The following is a 23,351-nucleotide window of genomic DNA, read 5'->3' as shown; positions in this document are numbered from 1 at the left end:
CAACGGGGCTTTCCAAACTATACAGTACTTGAGTTTTTTAATGAGCAAATGGCCTCACAATATGAATTAGAACAGAACGGAACATTAGGAAACAATATCTTAGAGTGTTTATTGTTTTTTTAACAAAAAATACAGTGGAATTTAATCTTAATTAAAAGGAACTGAAAATAAACATGTACCTATACCTAATAGCAAAAAAACACGAAAAAAAGACTCACGACATTAAATACACTACATTTCTGTATGTCTTCCATCGCGTTCTATGCAGATAATTGTCCTTCTTGATACATCTTTTATTGGGTTGCTGATACTCACAGGGTTTATGTTTAAAATAGAGTTTCTAATAACAGTTTCTAGGTGATTCACGTCACGAAAAGGTCTTTGTTTATAATCGATTTGTTTTAAGTAACCCCACAAGAAACAATCTAGTGGGGTTAAATCTGGCGACCTAGGCGGCCATATTTGCTCCATATTTCGCCCCTAAACATTTCTAATAGTTTCTCTTTGACCTGTCTTGAACTATGAATAGGAGCCCCGTCACATTGATACCACAGACTGTGTCTTATTTCAACCGGCATATTGTCCACTATATCACTGATCTCAGTATTTAGAAATTGCAAATAATCCTGAGAAGTTAAATTGTGTCTAAAAAAGAATGGTCCCATTACCTGATTATTTAAAACACGGCACCACACATTTGTTTTAAATGAATATTGGTCCCGACATTCTATCACAAAATGAGGATTTTCCTGAGCCCACCACCTACAATTCTGGGAACTGACTACGCCGTTCGATGTGAAGGTAGCTTCGTCGGTCCATAGGATTTTGTAAGGAAATTTTCTGTTTAATTCTACTTCTCCTTGGTACCAGAAAGAGAAATCTAGTCGAACATCGAAATCTCTTTCCTTTAAGGTATTTATAAATTTGGGTTTGTAGGGTTTGAATTTATTTTTATGTAAAATTGCTCTTACGCTTTCTCTTTTAACGCCAGTTCTATCTACAATATTGGTAATACTTGATTTTCCCTGTTCGATAACATCCAGGCAGACAGCCAACTGAACCTCATCATTATTGCATCATGCATTATTGAACCAGTCAGTTTAAATTTTTTTAAAATCCTACTTACAGTGGATTGCTGTACATGTCTACCAGGATGTCTTGCGTTAAAAATATCAGCCACTTGTCGATGCAATGTGTTTTCACCACAAATTAGCACAATTTCAATTTTTTCTTGTAAAGAAAACATATTATTTTAATTTTCATACATTACATTGAACTAACGGGCATTAATTTATTCAGTGACAGTGACGTTTTCTCAAACACATTATGTAGTTTCATATTTTTTCACAGCCTACCCAGTTTTTTTAAATTAGTGTTGTTAGCGGAGTAGGTAAATGTAAATACTATGGGTGTTTTTCTTTTATTGAATGGGCTTCAAGAATCACGAAATGATGTTTCCTAATGTTCCGTTTTGTTCTAATTCTTATTGTGAGGCCATTTGCTCATTGAAAAACTCAAGTACTGTATAGTTTTGAAAGCCCCGTTGAAACTAGATGAACTTTGCATCAAGTTTGACAACTTTTATTTTTCAAAATTTGTTTTTAACATCAAAGAGGCTCTTAAAATATTATTATATTACAAAAAAAGAAATTCGGTGACGAGTTTAGTTAAAATAAATGATTTAGTACAGGTGTGCTTAAATTTTGATAAGTAGAAAAAGCAGGAATGCGGAAAAATAGTGAAAATCTAAAATACTTATTATGGGTTCGAAACTTGGTGTGTGGGTATAAAATTACAAAAGAAAATGTTTTTATCCCTTAATATTTTTGGATATTTTGAAGAATAATGTCATTTTTCGATGTTTCTTTTTTTAAATGTCAATTTTGACAGGTTAAGGAAATCACGTGACCTATTTTGTAGACGCCATTTGACATCATTTTTTAAGCAAAATCTACTGCCAAAATCAAATTTCACATAAAACGATAAATAAAAAAGTTTCCCATTTGATGCGGACTTTATCGGTGACACGGTATAGGTCCTGAACCAGCTCTGGGGGTACCAAAATCATTGGTAAGGAACCAGATTAGGACATGGACCAATAAGAAGCACCTAAAGTTCTGGACAAAAGTACCTGGCAACAAACACAGTAGAACTTTTATTAGGGAATCGTCCGAGAAAAGAACCGAAGAAATACTTCAATATAGTAGGGATCGGCTCAGAATAATTACAGGGTTACTAACCGGTCACTGTCCGCTTAGAGGACACCTGAATACAATGGGGCTGTACAACGGAGACCTCAGCTGCAGATTATGCAACGAAGGGATAGAATCAGCTCTACACATCTTATGCGAATGTGAGGCACTGAATCATAGGAGGCAGGCAATAAATGGATGTACGAAATTACGTCCAGGAGAATATGACGAACATCCAACTCGGAAGCTGTACAAACTAGTACAGGGAACGAGACTGATGGAATGGGTGTCTTGAGAAGATGGGAGAATAAACGCAATGAGCCCAAGAGGCTGCAGTGTTTTCTGAAGACTTGGACTGAATGGACAAGTCAGACAGTTCCCAAGGTACCAAAAAAAATGAGCCAGATTAATGAAAATTGAACGTTTCGGATACGCTCCATCCAGAGAAGTCGTGGCAGATATTTGAACGATATATTTACACATATGATGTCGTCAACAGTTCTTTCAAACAAATGAAGACATTTGATGATATCTCTCACAAACTTTGTTTCATTCAAATCTAAAGATAAGAATCGTTTAATAACAGAATCTACAGTTGAATGGAACAAGACGAGAATGACTGTCAGTGAACTTTACTCTAAAATACAAATAATAAAGTGTATTTCAAACAACTCCACAGAAATGTATCACACTTGGCTGACACTCTTGAAGAAAAATTGGAAAGTGTATAAATTGCTAATAACAGTGATATCACTGTTGATAAAGCTACCGTGTTAGCGGAACATGTGATATATTTTTCAAATAAAGTTTGTGGAGTTAAAATTGTGAGGTGTAGTTTATGAGATCATATAAAAGTATTTTGTTTGAAAGTGCTTGACAATGTTTCATAATTCGGACTTCCATTACAAAAAAAATCTGTTTTTCCGTTAATCAGCTGTCGCCCCCATACCAACGACAACTCTCAGAAGTTGAGATACTTGTGCGAGCTGAGGACTAACAAGGTCTTACCTTTTAACGTGTGATTCCTAACACGGTTGCAGAATTATCCCAGCTTCAACCAGATAAATCATCTCGAGAAAAATATCTGGTCGAGACGGGAATCGAACCCACGGCCTTCCGATCGTGAGTCGGGCGCACTACCACCGCGACCAATTCCATTGTCTAATATGGTTCTACTTTTTATAGGAATGTAGGTTTTCACGGCTGACGTCAATCTTTTGGTTGGTTTCCGGCTTTAACATTTTTTCTTTTGGTTACAATCTCACAAAGTTCCAACTGCAACTGCGGCAGTCATCTTCAGTTTCAGTTGGTACGTCAAGAAGAGTACTTGGATCATGAACGAATAAAATAAGAAAGCTGAAATATCAATTATATCAAACAATGAAACATGAGGTGAGTACACAATGAACCGAATAACATAATCATGATTTGAAATAAATGACAGAATGGAATGAAAATGATGAAAATAAGCAAGTTGAAAAATAAATAATGAAGGATTTCGAAACAAGTTATTTCCCGACGTTTCGACTGTTAGTATCCACAATCATCGACGGGTGATCATTTCAATTTTATTTTAGACAATGGAAGTCCGAACTAGTGAAATGCAAGTATTCGTTTTGAAAGTATTATTCTTTCGTGTTATTCAATGTTTATATGAATGTTGCTCTCTCGAGAGCAAAAATCGAAAACAGCAGGTATGTATGAATGGTTTCTGATCAGATTTTATGTCTCTGATATCTGGGGTTCCACAAGGATCCATACTTGGTCCATTATTGTTCTCCATATACTCTTTCCATATTCTTACTAAAATCCAAAACTGCAATGTGCATCTCTATGATGATGATACTCAGCCATACTATAGTTTCAAGTCTCATGAACTAGAAAATGCATGTGCGGTTGTGAATGAGGATTTGAAGAATTTTATCAGTTATGCCACAGATCACTGCTTACTTCTTAATGAAACAAAATCTAAAGTCATGTTGTTTGGAGGTAAATATCATAGACAAACCTTACCTGCGGATATTAATATTAATATAAATAATGAGCAGATAACGTTAGTTAATGAAACAAAAAATCTTGGCGTGGTAATAGATTCTGGCTTGAGGTTCAAAAAGCATATCAAAATGTTGATAAAGCGTGCATACTCTAACATCAAGTTGATTTACGGCAACCGACATATTTTTCTAATGAATATAAAATAGATACTTTGTGAAACACTAGTTTTGTCATTATTAAATTACGGGGATGCTCTGTATGGACCTAATTTAACTGTACAATTCAAAAACAAAATTCAGAAAGTTCAGAATTCACAACTACGTCTGATTTTTTGGAGTACGAAGACGACAAAGAATTTCGCGTAAACTAGAGAAAATTAGATTGCTTCAGAACTTAAAAGCCATAGTGTTAAAAAATTCAAAGATCAATTTAAGACTCATCTTCTGCATTGTCATAAATGAATACTTTATTCATGAAACTTCTCATTAACTAACTCATTACGTATTCATATTTTGATGGAAGATACACTCTATTGATACGGTTCAATGTTCAAGTTTCATCTACTTTCCGAACTGTCGATGCTCGTGTTTTGAGTATACATAGGTACGTAAGTGTATCTATGATATGTATCTATAATATGAGTCATCATGAATCATATGCGGGGAGTATAGCAATAGTTAATGGGGAAAAACACCAAAGGACACAATTCCAAGTTGAAATAATATTGAATTTTTTTTCTCCTTCCCTGTCTACGATTCAATTCTGGAATAGATAATTTTCAGTGAGGAATGCATTCGCAATGAGTAACTAAAATGTTAATTTAATTAGAATACATCTCTGTTTTTGGTTTAGGTGGAAGAATATTTTTGATGATGTTCAACACTTAACAAAAATAAACTTCGCCCTTTATTTTCATCGATATTCAGGATGGTTATCAATATTTTTGATGAATTTTTTTGTATATATTTATTTGAAAGTAATAAAGAATTTTTTTTTTGTTTTTTCACCGTAGTGTGCGCTGGTCAGGCCCTATCCCCCGAAACCCTGATACATTCGGGAGGGTGCGCCAGCATTACCAACCAATGAAAACTCCCCACACCGTGGGGTAAGTGATCATGTGCCCTGAGCAAGCGAAGTGAGCCAAGAATGACAGCCTTCTGCATCTGTGCGGATTTCTGCTTTGGTGCGGCAAGCTGTTATGATTTTAAGATTCGAGAGTAGAAAGGACATCATTCCATCAAGGACTCCAATAATCAGAACAACCATCTTGACAGAGTGATCTGGATAGAGTCTGCGGAATTCGAAGAGAAAATCTCGATATTTTATCCGTTTTTCCTTCTCTTTTCTGACGACATTCGTCTCGCCAGGAGCTGAAAACTCCACGACAAATATCGTTTCGCAGGCTTATCAGCTTGCATGAGCCTGGGGGTGGGGAACGAATAGTTCCAATGAATTCGGCACTTCTAGTTCCCCACAACGGATTCAATATCCCCCGGAGCGTAGAGCAACACTGGTGTCTCGTCAATACCGTAAGAGTGCTGCAGATGTTGATACAGCATTATCAGGGCCGCATTATGTCGATGGATATAGGCCGAGACCGCATATGCTGGACATGCTGATAGCAAGTGCTTTGGGGTATCGGGAGCCTCGATGTTGGCCCAGCACCTTGTGTCAGGAACCTCTATACCTATCACGTAACTGCGGTAAACTGATGTGTTGAAGACACTATCCTGGCAAGCCATGATGAACCCCTCAGTTTTCGACTTCAGCCCACTCGACCTGAGAAAAGCGAAGGTCAGGCGCTTTGATGAGCTAAGGTCTCCAATGTTATTGAAGAAGACCCCATGCATTGGCTCATCCTTGTGTTTCCGCAGAAGTAAGGTGATCTCAGCGGCTTTTATCTGAGCTTTTTGCTGAACAGGTGACAGAGTTGTGGTCACCTCGTTCAGTGTCGAAAACTATACCGAGTTCATCAGCTGCTCGGGCAGCTGCGCTAAAGAGAAATGCTCCAATTCCTGCTCTCTCATGGTCACGGACCATACAGAAAAGGGGATCCGAACTCCTGACGACTTGACAGGCTGTATCCAGCACCATTCTGTCATGTAGACACTCCAAACTCATTAGTTCACGGCCTCCCTGTTGTCGGGGGAAGTACAACCGTGGACGATTTGGGATGCAAACTCCTATAGGGATGCATCATTTTTCGGGTCTTTACGTCGAGTTGATACAGCTTCTCCCGAGTCCACTTCACTACTCCAATCGAGTAGAGTGAGATAGGAATAGCAAGCACATTTGTTGCAGCAACTTTGTTCTTTCCCGACAGTTCCGATGACCAGATCTATCGAAGTTTGTGCTGATACTTGCCGCGGAGAGTTTTTCACTGCTGTTACCTCTTGTGAGTGGCGTTGTTCCACCCCGAGGTGAGTATACGTCTCTTCGTCATCCAGATGGTGTAAGATGCTTCCATCTACGAGCTGCACATTGCTGGACCATTGCATATTTGTCTATCCCGAATTTCATACCGATAGCATGCGTGTACTCTTCCACCACTCTCAAGGACTGATGATTATTAATTATTATTATTATTATTATTATTATTATTATTGATTTTTTATTCCAGTTTGTGTTTGTGAGTTACTTCTTTGCATGATTTACACATCTTTGTATGGAGTTGATTTTTTGAAAATAATTGCTTTCTTCTTTTCATTGAAAGATTCCCATATTTTTTGAATGAAGACGGAGAAATAAAAATCCAAAGCCTTTCTTTTTCGGAAATTGGTTTCTCCTAAAATTATACCTTCTTCAATGCATATGAAAAAAGTTCCAAGCCAAGCTCAGTATTCCACCATTGAAGCGTACAAAAATAGTGAACACAAAACCATCACTCTGATTTGGTTGTGACATCACAGAACAGTTCAGTTTTTTATCATTAACATATTTCAACTGATCCTAACGGTTCAATAAAAAATTCATTCGTCACTGAGAAATGCTGATTATTGCTACTGATAGCTGTAGGGAAAAACTTTTCGGCTTTATACTTCTTCATATTTCTACAAAAAAAATGAAAACTTCTGAAGAAGAAAAAAACCACTAAGTTGAAAATGAATTCTTTTAGTTACAAACTAGAAAAAAATCCTTTTGAAAAAACTACTTTCACATAACCATTGATTCATACGAAAGAAAAAAGTTTTGAAACCGTTACTTCCATTTAGCTTGTACTACAAAAATATTTCCCTAATAATATAAAAAGTTGTATCAGGACTCAATATTTTACATGCATCGTAAATCTATCGTAACAGAAAAATCAGTTAATTAATAGTCATTGATGTGTAGACACTACATTTTCAATTCTGAATCATATTCATGAATTGAAGGAACTTGGTCCTTTCTCATTTCAATAACGTTTGGATCAATTTCAGCATTCACCGATACTTTCAAGGAATATTTGATCGGAGGGAAGCACCAACAATGAGCTGAGATTTGAGGATCCTGAACTAATTACGTATTTATCTATAAGAGCTCTCCGAGGTATTGTATATTTATTATAATTAACATACAATGAACGATCACTCATGAAATAATATTTGTTGATGTTATCGATTCAGCGATGAAGTGGGATTATAATCGAATTCAAATAACATGGTCTCGTAACATCTGTACTTGTTTTAGTTATTTTGTCGTCGAATGGGGCGTTTATTGAGGTGAATTCAATCCTACGAAATTTCACAAAAGTAACAGATGTTGCCATTCAGACGTGAATATTTTCAGTTGGCAGAAATATAAGCAAAAAATGTTTAATTTGTTTCAGTATACTCATGTACATTAAGTTGTTGATTAAATACTTCTGAATGAAGTTATAAGCTGAATGATAATTTTGTTTCAGAGATTTTTATTTTGGTTGTTGTTTGGTTTTATGTTATTTCTTCGTAATTTCGATTTTTTTCCTGTTCAAATAAAATAATTATTTTCGGTTGATCTTTTTTAATATTTTTCACAATTTCAACTCAATTTATATGTATCTATGTATTCTGGTCCACATGATGTTACTTTGAATCTAGGTAATTTTCCATGAAGAAGAAATACAAGTTGAGGAATTTTTATCATATCCTCAGTAATAAATGCTTCTTGCAGATTGAATTACAAAGGGTAGTATTTTATTTCACCTGTAAACTGATAGATTCTGCGCTCAGAAAAATAACTCATCAGCAGCAGTATTTCGGACTTAGTTTCAAAAAGAAAACGCTTTCTATCCGTACCAATGACATTTCTGAAATATTATCTGAAAAAAGATGAACATTCATTATTTTTCGAAACTAGATTGTCAGGTAATTTTATCTCAGTCCCCGTTTTAGTTATTTCATAAACCAACACACAGAATAATGAGTTAGAAGTGTGGCCAATCAAAATCAAGTTTAACGAATAGTATATCACATTTTGCTTTCCACGTTCGCAATCCATGAGAAATTTCGGCAAAAATAATGCCAAAGCTTATCAACCGGACCCATATGTTCAATGAAAACTTAGCTGGAAGATTTTCATTTTTTGATATAGAATATCATATTTGCTGACAGCAAATTTTCTAACTCTCAGCAATTCGAAGTGGAAGAACACATGTCAGTCTGCGCTTCCGGTGCCGATTGCCATATTGAATCTCGCCCATTTACTTTTTTTAGGTCACATGTATGAATATAATTGAAAATTAATAAAAGACTTTTATTATTATTGTTATTATTTTTTCATTTCTGGATAAAACTTTCTTTCTTGAGAATAATCATTCTACTTGAATAACAATATCTGGAAATATAGATTATCACTGGTACAACATGATACATTAAATCGGATATTTGATAAATATTTCAGTATGATGAATGCGAATTGAATGACCTCACTGGGAATTTGAAAAGGAAAGATATTCGTTCATTGGACTTCATTGTGATAACGAAAATACTCACTAAACACACAAAAATACCTCAATGGTTTATTGAGCGGTCTCATATGGTGAAAAATATACTGAAGGTTTACTTGACATCGATAGTATTGAAAAATATTAGGTTAAGTTCAGCTACTATCTTATGGAATTACAACAAAGAATTTTCAAGAGAATGCACATATTTTCTCAGAAAGTTTCTTTCAATTTTTCGTTATATCCATTGTATTAATAACAGATAATTGAAAGAACTGTATCATCTGAAACCTAAAAACAGGTATTTCGATAGTAATAAATGTTGCAAAAATTGATTTTTTTTGGCATCGTATAATTATTTCGCAAGATATTCATTCATGAAACCAGAGTTATCTTCAACAATGACATTTCATAATCAGGAAACACTATATTGTGAGATTTTCACTAAACAGTTTTACAATAACGCAAAACATGTTTCGCTATACAATAGCTTCTTCAGGTGTGTATACTATTTAACGAAGTGAATATATACCTGCTATTGTATAGCAGTATAGCGGAACACGTGTTGCGTGTTTGTTGAACTATTTAGTTGAAATTTCACGTGATTGTTGAACGCTTTATGGATTTTGATCAAGTATCAGTCGATTCCATCACATACAGTGCATTTCTTTAATGTGTCCCCCCCCTTTATATTTTTTGAACGGGTCAACTCAAAAAATTGAAATTTGGGAAAATCAAATTTGAAGTAAAATTGACAGATGAAACTTTCAAGATGGCGACTGGGCGCCATCTGGAAAAAAATTAAATAGAATGGGGGGTCTTGTGACAAAGCTTTTTGAAGCTCCTGACAAATGCTTCACAACCCTAGAATATAATGTCAATATCTTCAATTACAACAGAATGGCGGAACTTTAAATAATTGCCAGAATATATTGACATTTAACTACATAATATGAGGTGATAAGCGTGAGGCCAGTTCGGAAGATGCTCGAAATGGCTGCCCGAAACTTCTTGACATATGAACAGCCTATCCGATATTTCACGCCGAATATTTTCGAACACAGTAACATCAATATCTCTACAAATATTCATTATTCTTTGCCGTATATCCAATACTGAAATAGCCCCATAAAAAGTCCAAAGGTGTCAAATCTGGCGAGCCGGCTGGCCATTCTGTAGGAGATCGACGCAATGGTTTCCGTCATGATTTCGCAGAATTCTGTTCTTCGATCAGGGTCACCGTCAGTTAATTGGTGTACCATTTTGATTTTATATAGAGTATACCCATTCCTCTTCAAAAGTCTCCACACAGTAGAAGGAGACACCTCACAAAGATTAGCGACGGAATAAGTGGACTGTTCAAAATTTACTACCATCGCACTAATTATTTGCACTTGCTGATGTTCCGGAATGGACGGATGAACTGGGGGCTTTTTGTTATGTACACTACCGGTAGTTGTGAATTTGGATACAAGTTCCCTCAAATATTTTCTACAGGTAGGATGATTCGAAAAACTTTCATTGAAAATCCTTTTGGTCTCGTGAAAGTTACACATCACATCGTGAATAAAAATCGCTTCAATTTTTTCTTTCAATGGGCGAGAATTGACAATTTTAGAGATTGTTGACGTGGTAACTTTCTACTAGAGAAATCGAAAACTAAATGAGAATATTCTGACTGAACGATGATATTCATTGTTGTACTGACATTTTTTGACGTTGTAATGAACAAAAAATAACTTAACAAACCTTATCTGTTTGTTGGAATTGCCATATGGCAGATAAAAAGGAATGTTTCTAGAAATACCTATATTGTTGTGTTTGTCTTCAGGAAATTATTAAATGTTCTGCCATTTTGTAGTAGTTGAAGATATTGACATTATATTCTAGGGTTGTTAAGCATTTGTCAGGAACTACAAAATGATGTCTCACAAGACTCCCCTTTCTATTTCATTTTTTTTCCAGATGGCGCCCAGTCGTCATCTTGAAAGTTTCATCTGTCAATTTCACTTCAAAATCAAGTATTCATGCATTGATTTTATTATCTCAAATTTCAATTTTTTGAGTTGACCCGTTCAAAAAATAAAAGGGGCGGGACATTCAAGAAATAAAATGTATAATGATATTTCAGTCAAATTATATTTTGATAATGAAAAAAGTACTTTATTGGAAATTTATTGTATTGAACAGACTTTTCAACCGAGTTCTACTGATATGGGAAGTCTCATGTACATAAGCTTTTTGGCATTATTTTTTACATAGCCTCTGAAATGTTTCCTATATACCCATACCATCTTATTTGTTTTTGAAGGAAACCTAACTTGATACCCTGCATGTACACAAATATTTTCAAAGAGGATAGCATTCCCTTCAGTTTCCCACGATATTGTCAATGTAATAAAAATACAATTGGAACATGTAAAACATTATCTCTATTCATTATCTTCATTCAAAATACGTTTTGCTCAACTCTAGCTTCTTCAGTAGGTCTGTTGAAGCTACCGTTTATCGGAACGCGTTTCAAATGAAATCTTTTTTGAAAATTGTTTAATCGATATCGTGGATGTTGTGAACAATCTTGACCAAATGAAGGGTCAGTGTATTCATAATAACTTTTCAGATGAAAGTGTTTTTACAAGAACTGTATTTCCATATGCCGTTGATGTTGGATCAATTTCGAATAATTAAACATGAAAAAACTATTACTCATTAACTTTCGACAACTGCTACGTGCTACTTTCGACACTTCCTCTTGGAATTAGTTTTTATTTTCCGCTCAGTCGCTCACACTAATCACAATCTATTAACACGGAGTGGACTGATTTTTTTTCCAACATTCCCTCCTTTATATGGCGTGCGTATAACCGACATGATTATTTTCTCTCGATATTCACTGGGTTGAATTATAGTAGTTGAATCGTTATAAACACGAAATTACTATGCAAATATTAGTAGAACAAAGTATGATTGACACATTTGTTATTACAAAGTATCGTTCCCATTGACCTAATTATTACATGTTGGGGTGAAATTTCACATGGTGTACTGTTTTGAATGAAACATTCAATGAAGATTTCACACATCTAGTCATTTCCTCAGTATTTTTCTGGTCTATATCGTAAACAGGTCAATGCAATCCTGAAATAACTTCTCGGATACTCTAGATTCGAGAGAGTACACAAAAATGTAAAGTTTCGGTATGCAAATAATGCGTCGAAAATACATGAGTAGTAACAATTTCACAAACGACTATTACGAAGTAATGAAAATACGAGGTTTTATATTGAACCTTTTCATATATTAAACTTATTTTGAAACGTCTGTTCACATAACATTGACAAAAGTTTTGAAATTGTTAGCTGACGTAAACTTATTTTTTATGTATAAAACATAAGCACTATAGAAAAATCCTTGAGGCGCTTTTAGAGCGGTGCCTTTGCGAAATTTGTGATTCACACTGGATTTGAATCGCTGGAAATTGAATCCATTTGAAAAAGCATTCTCAGAAGGTTTAGTGGAATCAAATGTGCCAAGTCACTTGAAAACTTTCCGTGAAAGTATATATAGGAGAGAGGCAAATCTCCAACCTTTCCTTGATGTTCCAGACTATTAAGATTGCAAGTGATGTTCCCGTCTCCAATCACTCGGATGGCTCTTTTTGGGTGGAATCCAGCACTTTCAGGGTATGTTAGGGGGCGGAGCTCCATACCTACTTGAGAGAAATAACCGCTCACAACTCCAAAATCTGCGTTAACTGTTTTTTATTTCTGACCGGGATATTATAAGCTTATATCGTCATAGTTACGCTATCAATAAAGAGGGTCATAACTCCCTTGGGACATTATAGATTTTATAATTCCCTCTACCTTTCACAAGTAAAAATAAATAGAAATGAAAACTGAACCATATTTTATTTATTCACGTCATTACAAATAATAAATGTACAATTTTGAAATGTTCCCTGAAAATTACTTCCGCCACTGGAAACAATTTCTTCTTTTGTATGGCTGGAGCTTCTGTTCACTACAGTCGAGGTACCTGCCTCTTCTGATGACAAAGTAGACAACATACGCGCTGTTTTATTTCTCAATTCGATGCTATCCTCCAAATACCCCTCCGCCACCGTGGAACTTTTCCAACCTCCGTGTCTTTTTAAGTTAGTCATAGTTGCTCCTGCATTGGCTAGAGCAGTAGCAGTGCGACAAAGGCAATGTCCCGTATAGGAAGATGAGTTTGCCAATCCTGAATACATTGCGATTTTGCTGGGGATTTTCCCAAACATATTTTTTCCAATTGGCTGAGATGTACATTTATTTTGTCGGAAGCTCAAAAAAAATCGTTCAATACCTTTAAGAAGCAAATACATATAAAGTCTTAATAAAGGCAAAGCGGAAAACTCTTTTTCATCCACAACTGTAAATTTCTTCGATACACCAGTTTTACTTTCCGGTACGTTCACTACCATAACGGAATCCCGGTCCTCTATATCCGATATCTTCATATTCAAAAGTTCCTGACTTCTGCATCCTCCAAAATAACCCATAATCAAAACAACCTATAACAAAAAAAAGGAAATAAATACACACAAAAAGGAAAATAAGAAAAAAATTACCTTATGCAATAAATGAATATCATTAGGAGCGTCCTTTAGGAATCTGATAACATCTTTAGGAGATAAAACAGCAGACTTCTTCGGCTTATAACTCTTACTCTTCCGTTTCAAAAAAGCCTGTAGTTCATTGAACTTGGTGATATCTCGTTTCTCATGTATAGTCACCATCGATTTTAGCATTGACCATTTAGTCCATAAAGAATTCGGACTATACGTTTCTGACTGAAACGAATAAACACAATTACTACCAAATCTACCGAAAAACATAGAAAATTCATTACCAGTTCTTGAAAATATGCCAGAAATACAGTTTCAGTGACATCTTTTGGCATAACATTTTTCCGTGTCAGCCAGTCCAGATATATCTTGTATTCTTTTTGGTATACGGCTTCACTTTTCGATGGAATTAATGATTCTCTTGCTTGTTCAGCTTTTTTCAAAATATCCTCCATTATATTTGGGGTAGAAAACACGTTTTCACCGCAAACACAGCTTGATAACAAAGTTCTGTTTATAAACAAGTACCATAGCAACAACCTAGCAACAAGAAAACTCTACTATAATCAACGGTACCTGATTCAAATATACCGGGAAGGTAATGAATTGGTACATTTTTCCGTTTCAAAAATGAACAAAATTTTATTGAAATCGGTCAGAAATAAAATTATCTATGTACCACGGGAATTAATGAGCCTTAATAACCTCAGGTAATTGCTGTCCCTCGGGCCAGAGGCCCTCGGGACGCAAACTTCGCCATCGGTAATTAAGGCCCTCCTAATTCCCTTGATACATAAATAACTATTACAGACCTCTATCTTCCAATAGTACGGAATGAATGAATGAATAATATGGAACTATTTCTTGATTCTCTTTTTGAAAAAAATGTTCAAACCTCTTGTATCGTTTGTGGTGATTTTAATTTCAACTTCCATAGGAATTCCACTGATGGCAATGCAAATTACCTGCGTAATTTATTTAACTCTTACGGATTTAATCAATGTATTTTCGATTACACAAGAATACAGAGCAATAACATGTCTACGGTGGACAATATTTTTTTCTCTACATCCAATATCTCTAATTCCACCGTCAGTCACATAGATTTCTCGGATCATGCACTCCAATATATAGTTTTACCAATCACCTCTCCTACTGTGAGGATAACCAATTATTTTCATAAAAGATCCTTCTGTGATCAAAATATTCACTTTTTGAATGCTTCATTGGCTCGTAAGGATTGGCTATCTATATACTCCAGCAACGGTAATGCTGATGAAAAATTCTCAATTTTTCATGACTCATTTGTCAACCTATTTGATGAAACCAATCCTCAGGAATTACATCGAACCAATACATCATCATAGAAAATCTAATAACAATAAACCTTGGATAACTAAGGAGATCGTTAATGAAGGAAAATTACTCAGAGATATTTTTCACATCAGTAAAATCCAATCTGATGAAATAATTACCCAACAATATAAATTACATTTGAAACAGCATCGACAAAAGATAGAAACTTTAAAGAAGTCTTACTTCGGCCACAAATTTCTTGAAGCCACAATTGAATCTAAGGTTGCCTGGACTACAATCAAACAGAATACCGCATGTGATAAAAAAGGCCAGTTCTTGCCAAAATATGTTATTGATGAAAATAAATTATCTGTAAACGAGGGTGATGATATCTCCCAAACATTCAGCGATTACTTCTTGAATTCTGTCCAAAAATTAGTCAAAGAAACATCTCCTATTTTAGTAAATAACTGTGACATCAACTCCAACTCACATTTTTTATATCCTCTGGATGAAACAGAACTACTCGAGATAGTGAAGTCAATATCTTCTAAGACTTCCAGTGGCGTGGATGAAGTACCTTGCAACCTCTTGTTCTAGGTGGTTGAAAATTTGATCGAACCCTTCTTATACCTCATTAATATCTCCTTAGTCGAAGGTATATTCCCTACTCGACTCAAACATGCAATAATAGTACCTATCCATAAGAAACATGACAAGCACTCGGTTCCAATTACAGAGGAATTGCATTACTATCTGCATTTTCCAAAATATTCGGGAAAACTTATCAAAGAAGACTACTCTCTTTTTGCAAGAAGAATAAAATCATCCCAGACTGTCAATATGGCTTCCAAAGTGGCAAGTCCACTCAGGATGCCACGATGAATTTAGGCAATGAAGTCATTTCTAATCTCGATAGAGGTGTTTAGGAATTCGTGGCTCATCTCTGGATTGGTTGGGATCTTATCTGGATTGCAGAACGCAAACGGTGAGGGTTAAACTGGAGGCTGACACCTTCCACTCTAGAACCTGTGTCGTTCCCACCGGTGTTCCCCAGGGTAGCGTCCTAGGACCTATTCTCTTTATTTTATTCGTACTTGACCTCAACAACAGTAATCGTCAACATTGTACAGTGCAATTTGCCGACGATTCAAGATTATGAGGGATTGTTGAGTCAGGCCAATCAAGCAGTTGCTAATATGCAAAAATATTGTTCTCAAAATGGTCAGTTAATACAACAAACCTCATCTGTGAAATTTTTACGTTTGAACATTGATGCTCATCTCTCTTGGAACAAGCACAAGATTATATTTTGAGTAAAATATCGAAACATTGTTTTGCACTTCGTAATCTCCGTAATTTTGTTCCATTGAATATATTGAACAGCTATTACTATGCTTATATTCAATCTTCATTCAGTTATTGTCTGATCAACTTTGGTAACTGTACAAGAATAAATGAATTACTAATAGCTCAAAAATAGATAGTGAGAACAATGTGTTTCAAAAAATATGATGACTCATGTAGGGAGCTGTTTACCGATTTGGATATTCTAACTATTATTTCACTATATATATATTCAACTGTGTCGTTTATGTCGTAACTCATCTCGACAAATTTGAATCAAGAGATAATCTTCGACTCCCCACAGGAGATATAGACACTTTCCTCACTCACCAGCTCCTGCTGGTGGCTTCGTGCATTTGTATTTCTATCTTTTGGTTACCAAGTTTCGCTCATCCTCACACTTAGCTGCACCATACTGATGATGGGCCAAAAGCCCGAAACACGTGTCTATGGTTTGCCACTTTCTTGAGTGCTATGTCCGATATAAACTTATGTTTCTATATCAAGACACTCAATAACTTTCATATTTGTATAATTTTCTGGACCCGGATGTCAAGCAGGTAGCTATAGCTGCCTCCGTGGTGATTTTGATAGTTTTCTCGTAAACAAGAGATCTATCAACTGAAACCACAGATGTGCGGTTGGCTCCTGCTGGTGGCTCCGTGCATTTGTATTTCTATCTTTTGGTAACCAAGTGTTGCTTATCCTTACACTTAGCTGCACCATACTGATGATGGGCCAAAAGCCCGAAACACGTGTCTATGGTTTGCCACTTTCTTGAGTGTTATGTCTGATATTAACTTCTGTTTCTATATCAAGACACTCATATTTGTATAATTTTCTGGACCCGGATGTCACGCAGGTAGCTATAGCTGCCTTCGTGATGATTTTGATAGTTTTCTTGTAAACACAAGATCTATCAACTGAAACCACCAATGTGCGGTTGGCTCCTGCTGGTGGCTCCGTGCATTTGTATTTCTATTTTTTGGTAACCAAGTGTTGCTCATCCTCACACTTAGCTGCACCGTACTGATGATGGGCCAAAAGCCCGAAACACGTGCCTATGTTTTTTGCACTTTCTTGAGTGCTATGTCCGATATTAACTTCTGTTTCTATATTTTGCAATTCCAGCCTTGATTATGCCAAGACATATTGGTGTCCATTTCAACTCCCAAAAAAATTTTTGAGGCAGCGTTGATGATGAAAGTTTCGAGAGATATCCATCGACGGCCACTTGCAGGTAACGTTCTTTCAGGAAGCTGAAGAGCCAAATAATAAATGATCCGGCCATAGCATCAAAGTTTGGCCAGCAAACCCTCATGACATGCACGGTCAAAGCCCTTAGAAATATCAAGTGCAAGAGCTCTTGACTCTTCATGTTTCTTGATTGCGTTATTCCAAATATGGGTGACATATGATAGAAGGTGGCCTGTTGATCTTTGTTTCCGAAAGTCATATTTATGATCGCTCAAGATGTTAAAGCCTTCCAAATGTTTGAGGATATGGTGGTCTCCATGATTTTTGATATCACTGATAGCAAAGCTACTGATCTATAGTTATTTCGAAGAATGTTCTTGCCCTTTTGGGGAATAAGCTGCATGCAAGCAATCTTTCAACAAGAAGAAAAGCATCCTTCATGTCCTCAAGGACAGATTGTAAATATGGAAATATTGTGAAATTAATTTAAGACCCTCAAGACGCAGGTATCTAGAACAGTTATCCTTATATACATAAGGATAGCTTTGTGAGAATGATTAGTTTGATCTTTCTCTTGGAGATGATCACTTGGTGATCGAAACACATGCCGAAGTGTTGAAATAACGGTTTGGTGTTGGAAAAATCTCCAGTTATATTCATTACTACACCTAAGGTTGCAAACAGTGTATTACATTTGTGTCGATTTGAATTTTCTTCTAGTTCAACAAAGGAAGTACATAAAGTTCCCTTGTTTTATTTGTCTCTGGGATAGTCGTGATAAGTAATACCGATGGTTACAAAAGATTTGGCCAGTGCGGAAAGAGTTGAAAGTTGGTACAAAAAAAGTTATAAACATGCCTTCAGTTCTTCGTACTTTCGCCACTCCAGATTGAACTCGGTATAATAGAACAGTTTGTGAAAGCGGTTGACAAAAGTGGTTAATTTTTCATTTTTTTCAGGATCAAGTACAGAAAAATCAAAAGTAGGTATTTTTGATGGGTTACATATTAGGCAACTCGTCAGACATACTAATTTTATCGAATCAATGACTGAAGTCTAATACAAAGATTTGAACTCATTAGTAGAGGAGGCAAACAAGAATTGTGTTGCCCAGTGCGATATATCCGTTGAAACCTTCATTACAGAAATGTAATATAATGATGAATCTATTTGATAGAGTTGTATTGTCAAATAACGTATCATATACCGCAGAATGTTTATTAATATTTCCTCCACAAAACTATTTGTCATTTCAATTGGTTTGGAACTATTCAACAAAAGCTGTTGCGAATAATATTGAAAAGGAATGACTAATGTAAATTTCTCAGGAGAAAATTTGAATTTTAAATTTTATTGACCGAATACAAATAGGAATTAACCATTATTTTCGAAATATTAAAAACTCAATGCAAATATAGGTTTCGCAGAATTCAATATAGTCAAAAAATCTTTCAAATCTATATTCTTTTCATTTGTTTCATATATTTCCAGTAATAATAGTATGGCTAACGTTCGTACATACGTACTTTTATTACATTGGAATAGTTATTATCTACTCAGCGTCTAAAAGTTACAAATGTAATTATAGTTTCACAATCTCATGGGAAAAAAATTAGCTCTTCATCTAGTAATTAAAAAGTAATGAATGCAACAATTTGCATCTTCAAGTGCAGCATCTGTTGATATATCGTGCATAATTTGAGCTTTATCGCTGAGAAATACAGTAATCATCATTATGTGTGAAGTAACAATATATCATGATACTAAGGTGATTAATCATAAATTTGCCACTTCTTCAAATGGTTGTTTTTGAAAAGGAAAGATAAAAATTGCATGTTCCATGCAAAAATAAAAACGGTTTAATTTTATTTTGGTACAATAACATTTGTTGTGTCCAAGGTGAGGAGGGCCAGCACGGGGTTTTCGAAAAACATAAGAGGTTTGAACTCGGCTATATCAGGAAAAGGTTACTCATTTCATACTCATTTGAATGACGTTTCAGAATCTAGAAAATTTGGACTAGTGTAATACCGGAACTTCTGAAATTTTTGCACGCCATTCAAATGAGCTCTGAAATGCACAACATTTTTGTGATTCAATCTAATTTGTATCTCTCCTCCATTTGAATACAGCGTATAAATTCGCCTGGACGATTTGAGTTCCAAAATATATAATATGGTTTTTTCAATCCAAATAGATTTTTATCCAGCGGTTCAAATTCAATGTGATTTGCTACTTTTGCACAGGCACCGCTCTTAGAGCGCCTTAAGGTTTTTTCTGTAGTGCAGTATTTTGTCCTCAAATAATCAAAGATAATGCAAATGGTTAAAAACTTTTTTAAACATGCCGGTTTTATAGCTGTTCCTACTATTGCTATTCAGTTAACGGTAAGACCTACAAGGTTTATTATTTGGACAAAAATTTTGGAGAACCATGATAATCTCTTTCCAGATCAAGAATATCGGTGTTTATTTTTGAAATATTCGTCAAAAACTAGAATTGTTTGATTATTCATCATTATTCATCATTATTCATCATTAAAATTATTATTAAAAATATGCACCTAACCTAAATATGCATGTAACCTCAAGGTTAGGTTAGGTTAGGTTAGGTTAGGTTGCAGATGACACAACTATTCAGTATACTAGAAACACATGGGAAGAGGTCAAAAATATAGCAGAAGATGATCTTAAACATATAAAGAAATTGTTTAATGATATGAGCCTCACCATAAATTTTGAAAAAACAAATTATTCATCTTTTAGCTGTAACATTGAAAATTAACCTCAATGTGAACTCAAATGGCAACATTTATAAGTGCGTTATTTGGGTATCGAAATCGATAGATTCCTCAAGTGGGATAAACATATACAAAGCCTTGTGAAAAAACTGCGATTGGTGATCTACAAATTCAAGCAACTGAAAAATATATTGAATTTATGTCATCTTAAAATGTTATACTTTGCATAAGTGGAATCACTAATTCAATATGGCATAACAGGGTGGGGTGGCTTATTCAAAAATAATTTGAAAACACTCGAGACTACACAAATAAAAATTCTAAAACTAATAATCAATAGAAATCAAACTTACCCAAGTCATTTGTTGTACGAAGAATCTGGAATATTTTTCGTGAGAAATCTTTATATATATATATATATATATATATATATATATATATATATATATATATATATATATATATATATATAAGGTACTGATTCTCCAGCATAAACTAAAAAGTAATTTGAAAAATATTTCTCATATAATGAAACACGTTATAAAAAGGAGCACAACACCAAATTATATCGAGCGCAGAGAAGACTGGGTCAAAGTTCCTTCAATTATATTGCCTACCTAAAAATATAAAAATGAGTCATAACATTCTTCAATTCAAAAAACTTATGTATATGTATCTATTTGTGTGGGGTAGGTATATGTGTGTGCATTGGTGTATGGTATATGTATATACAACAGATATAATAAAATAATTCAGTAGTCATATAGTTACCTACCAACTGTTCCTCAATAATGTTTTCTCATTCTGCAACATACCTTTTTTTAATAAAAAATTAGAAACTTCAAATATCTCTAACAAATATTATCCATTGAAAAAAAAATAAAAAAAATATTATCCATTGTTCATTTAAAATGCCTTGTTATAATAAATTCATTTTTTTGGAATCGAGAGTAGAGAAATGTAAAAATCCCTACGCACGAATCTGTGAATGATTTCAGTAGGGCTTTCTTTGTTTATTTCTGTGTAAAAAATTGTAATTAGAATATAATTCCAAGTGTTGAAATGTGAAATAAAGTTATTATTATTTTCCATCGATTTAATTTGTTATTACAATGGCTACAAAAATTGACGAGAAAAACTGTAGGTCCCTACTAAAAAAAAGCTGATTAACAATTGGTTTATATCAGAAAATAATAAATATATAACAGTATCGAAAATTTCTCCACTTTCTTTATATTATTCGACATTGAGGCGGTGGGGCAAAAAAACTAAATTCGACAATTCTAGTTTTTCGCGATTATTTCAAAAAAAACCACTGATATTCTCAACCCGAAAAGAGACTATTCTATTTTCCCGAAATAGTAAACTTTTGTCCCATTCAACCGACCTTGTAGGTCTTACCGTTTCCGAAATAGCAGTGGTGGGATTAGCTTAAAAAAAAAAGAGCTGTACATGTGAAATCTGCTTTTAAAAAAACTCTTTTTCCGTTAACCAGCTGTCACACCCCTACGAACGAGAACCCGCTGAAGTCGAAACTTGTGCAAGCTAAGGATTAACGAGGTCTTATCTTTTTAACATGTGATTCCTAACAACAAACCAACAGATGCAGAACGGCAGGAACCTTCAGATGTAATATTTTTTTTTTAATCGAGGTGGATTTTGCCATGAAGTATCTTGCCGTCCCCATACGAATGACGAACATTAAAGGAAGAATCTTGCGAACTGAGAATAAACGAAGTCTCACCTGTAGATGGAAGTGTGGATTCTAGCACCCAATTGTTTGATGATATCAAGTTGTTTCAAAATTTTTGTCCGTTTCTTATGAGTTTGATTTGTACTGTAATATATTAGTGGATACTTATTCAATTTTATCGAAATTAGCGCCATTTGAATCAGTGCATTTTTTTCAACATAACATGAGTTGATTATTTGTGTTAGCAAGCAATTTGAGTGCTTCGATGAAGTCGACGAAGGCCGATGTTGCTTGGGCCTAGTTGGCGAAGGTTTTACCGAAAAAAAAGTTATTGAAGTGCTTCAGAAGATGGTAGTCGGTTGGCGAAAGTTCTGGGGAGTATGGTGGATGAGAGAGAGCTTCACCACTCGATTCGTTCAATTTTCGGACGGTGATTCGTGAAAAGTGAGGACAGGCGTTATCGTGTAGCAGGATCGGACTTTCTCGTTTGACTAGGGCCGGCTGCTTCTGACTCAATTTTCGGTACTTTTCGTCGATTTCCGCTAATGTGATGTTTTGGCTCGGTTGCAGAAAGTTATAGTGTCACGCCTTGTATTTCTCGTTGACTAATTAAGTCAATTTGTAAATGATTTCTAGTTGTTCCACAATATGGCGTAAGGGTGGCAACTAGGGATTAGAGAGCATAGCTCTCAGGTTAGGCCACCAGCTTTTAAATAGTGATGAAGGGCGTGGGTAAAATGGAGGGTAGAGCGCCACCCGCTTTATCAACCCTGGAGCTTATACAACATACACAACAGAAACGAGACATTTACTCTAAATGGTAAACTCGAATGGCAAACTCGAATCCAGTTGAAATGTTTATAATTCCTTTCCCTAACATCTACACCTTTCTCAGTTGGATCCAAATTTGTCAACAAATCCCCTGATTTATCTATCAGTTTATAAATTTTATCAACCGTTATTATAGGACTCCCCCTACAATACTGGCAGGAAGCCTTGAGCTCCTGAGGCCACAAAGTATCAAATGTTAGAAGATATTACTTTTCTAATTGTAAACAATACCAAAATGTTCATAAGATATACATTATATCACACATGTAACACAAATGTTTCAATTCTAAGGGGACTGTAATGAACCCAGGCTTCCAAAGGAAGAAATGAGGATGTCTCTTCAATAATTGAGACGTTGCTGTTTTGAAGTTATACTTCACCTTAGATATAGCTATATCGCCAGCTTACAGTAGGTTGAGGGAATGAATTGATCTACATAGGCATTAAAGCATATACCCTGCACTAATATTTTTTCCCCTTTTGGGCAGGTTTGAGAAACATAAATCTTTGTTGAGATAATTAATCAAGCATCAAAAATCTAGTCACTG

The 23,351-nt window shown here is 35.1% G+C and overlaps 1 protein-coding gene across 1 annotated transcript in view; it reads right to left on the bottom strand.

Moving 5' to 3' along the window:
- The window catches only part of LOC141481958 (uncharacterized), a 62,592-nt gene extending 48,191 nt beyond the window's left edge, over positions 1 to 14,401 (bottom strand). Inside the window, exons 1-2 of the mRNA XM_074174455.1 lie at positions 13,984 to 14,401; positions 13,703 to 13,924 (exon numbers count right to left, since the gene is read on the bottom strand). Coding sequence (XP_074030556.1) covers positions 13,703 to 13,924; positions 13,984 to 14,154 — 393 coding nt within the window. The 5' untranslated portion in view covers positions 14,155 to 14,401. The remainder of the gene's footprint in view (positions 1 to 13,702; positions 13,925 to 13,983) is intronic.
- Between the last annotated feature and the right edge of the window lie 8,950 nt (positions 14,402 to 23,351).

This window comes from Leptinotarsa decemlineata, unplaced genomic scaffold (genome assembly GCF_025532065.1).
Source record: "Leptinotarsa decemlineata unplaced genomic scaffold, Ldec_3_MD MMD2_tig00000576_RagTag_RagTag, whole genome shotgun sequence".
NCBI lineage: Eukaryota > Metazoa > Arthropoda > Insecta > Coleoptera > Chrysomelidae > Leptinotarsa > Leptinotarsa decemlineata.
This window is presented reverse-complemented; position numbering and strand designations above follow the sequence as displayed.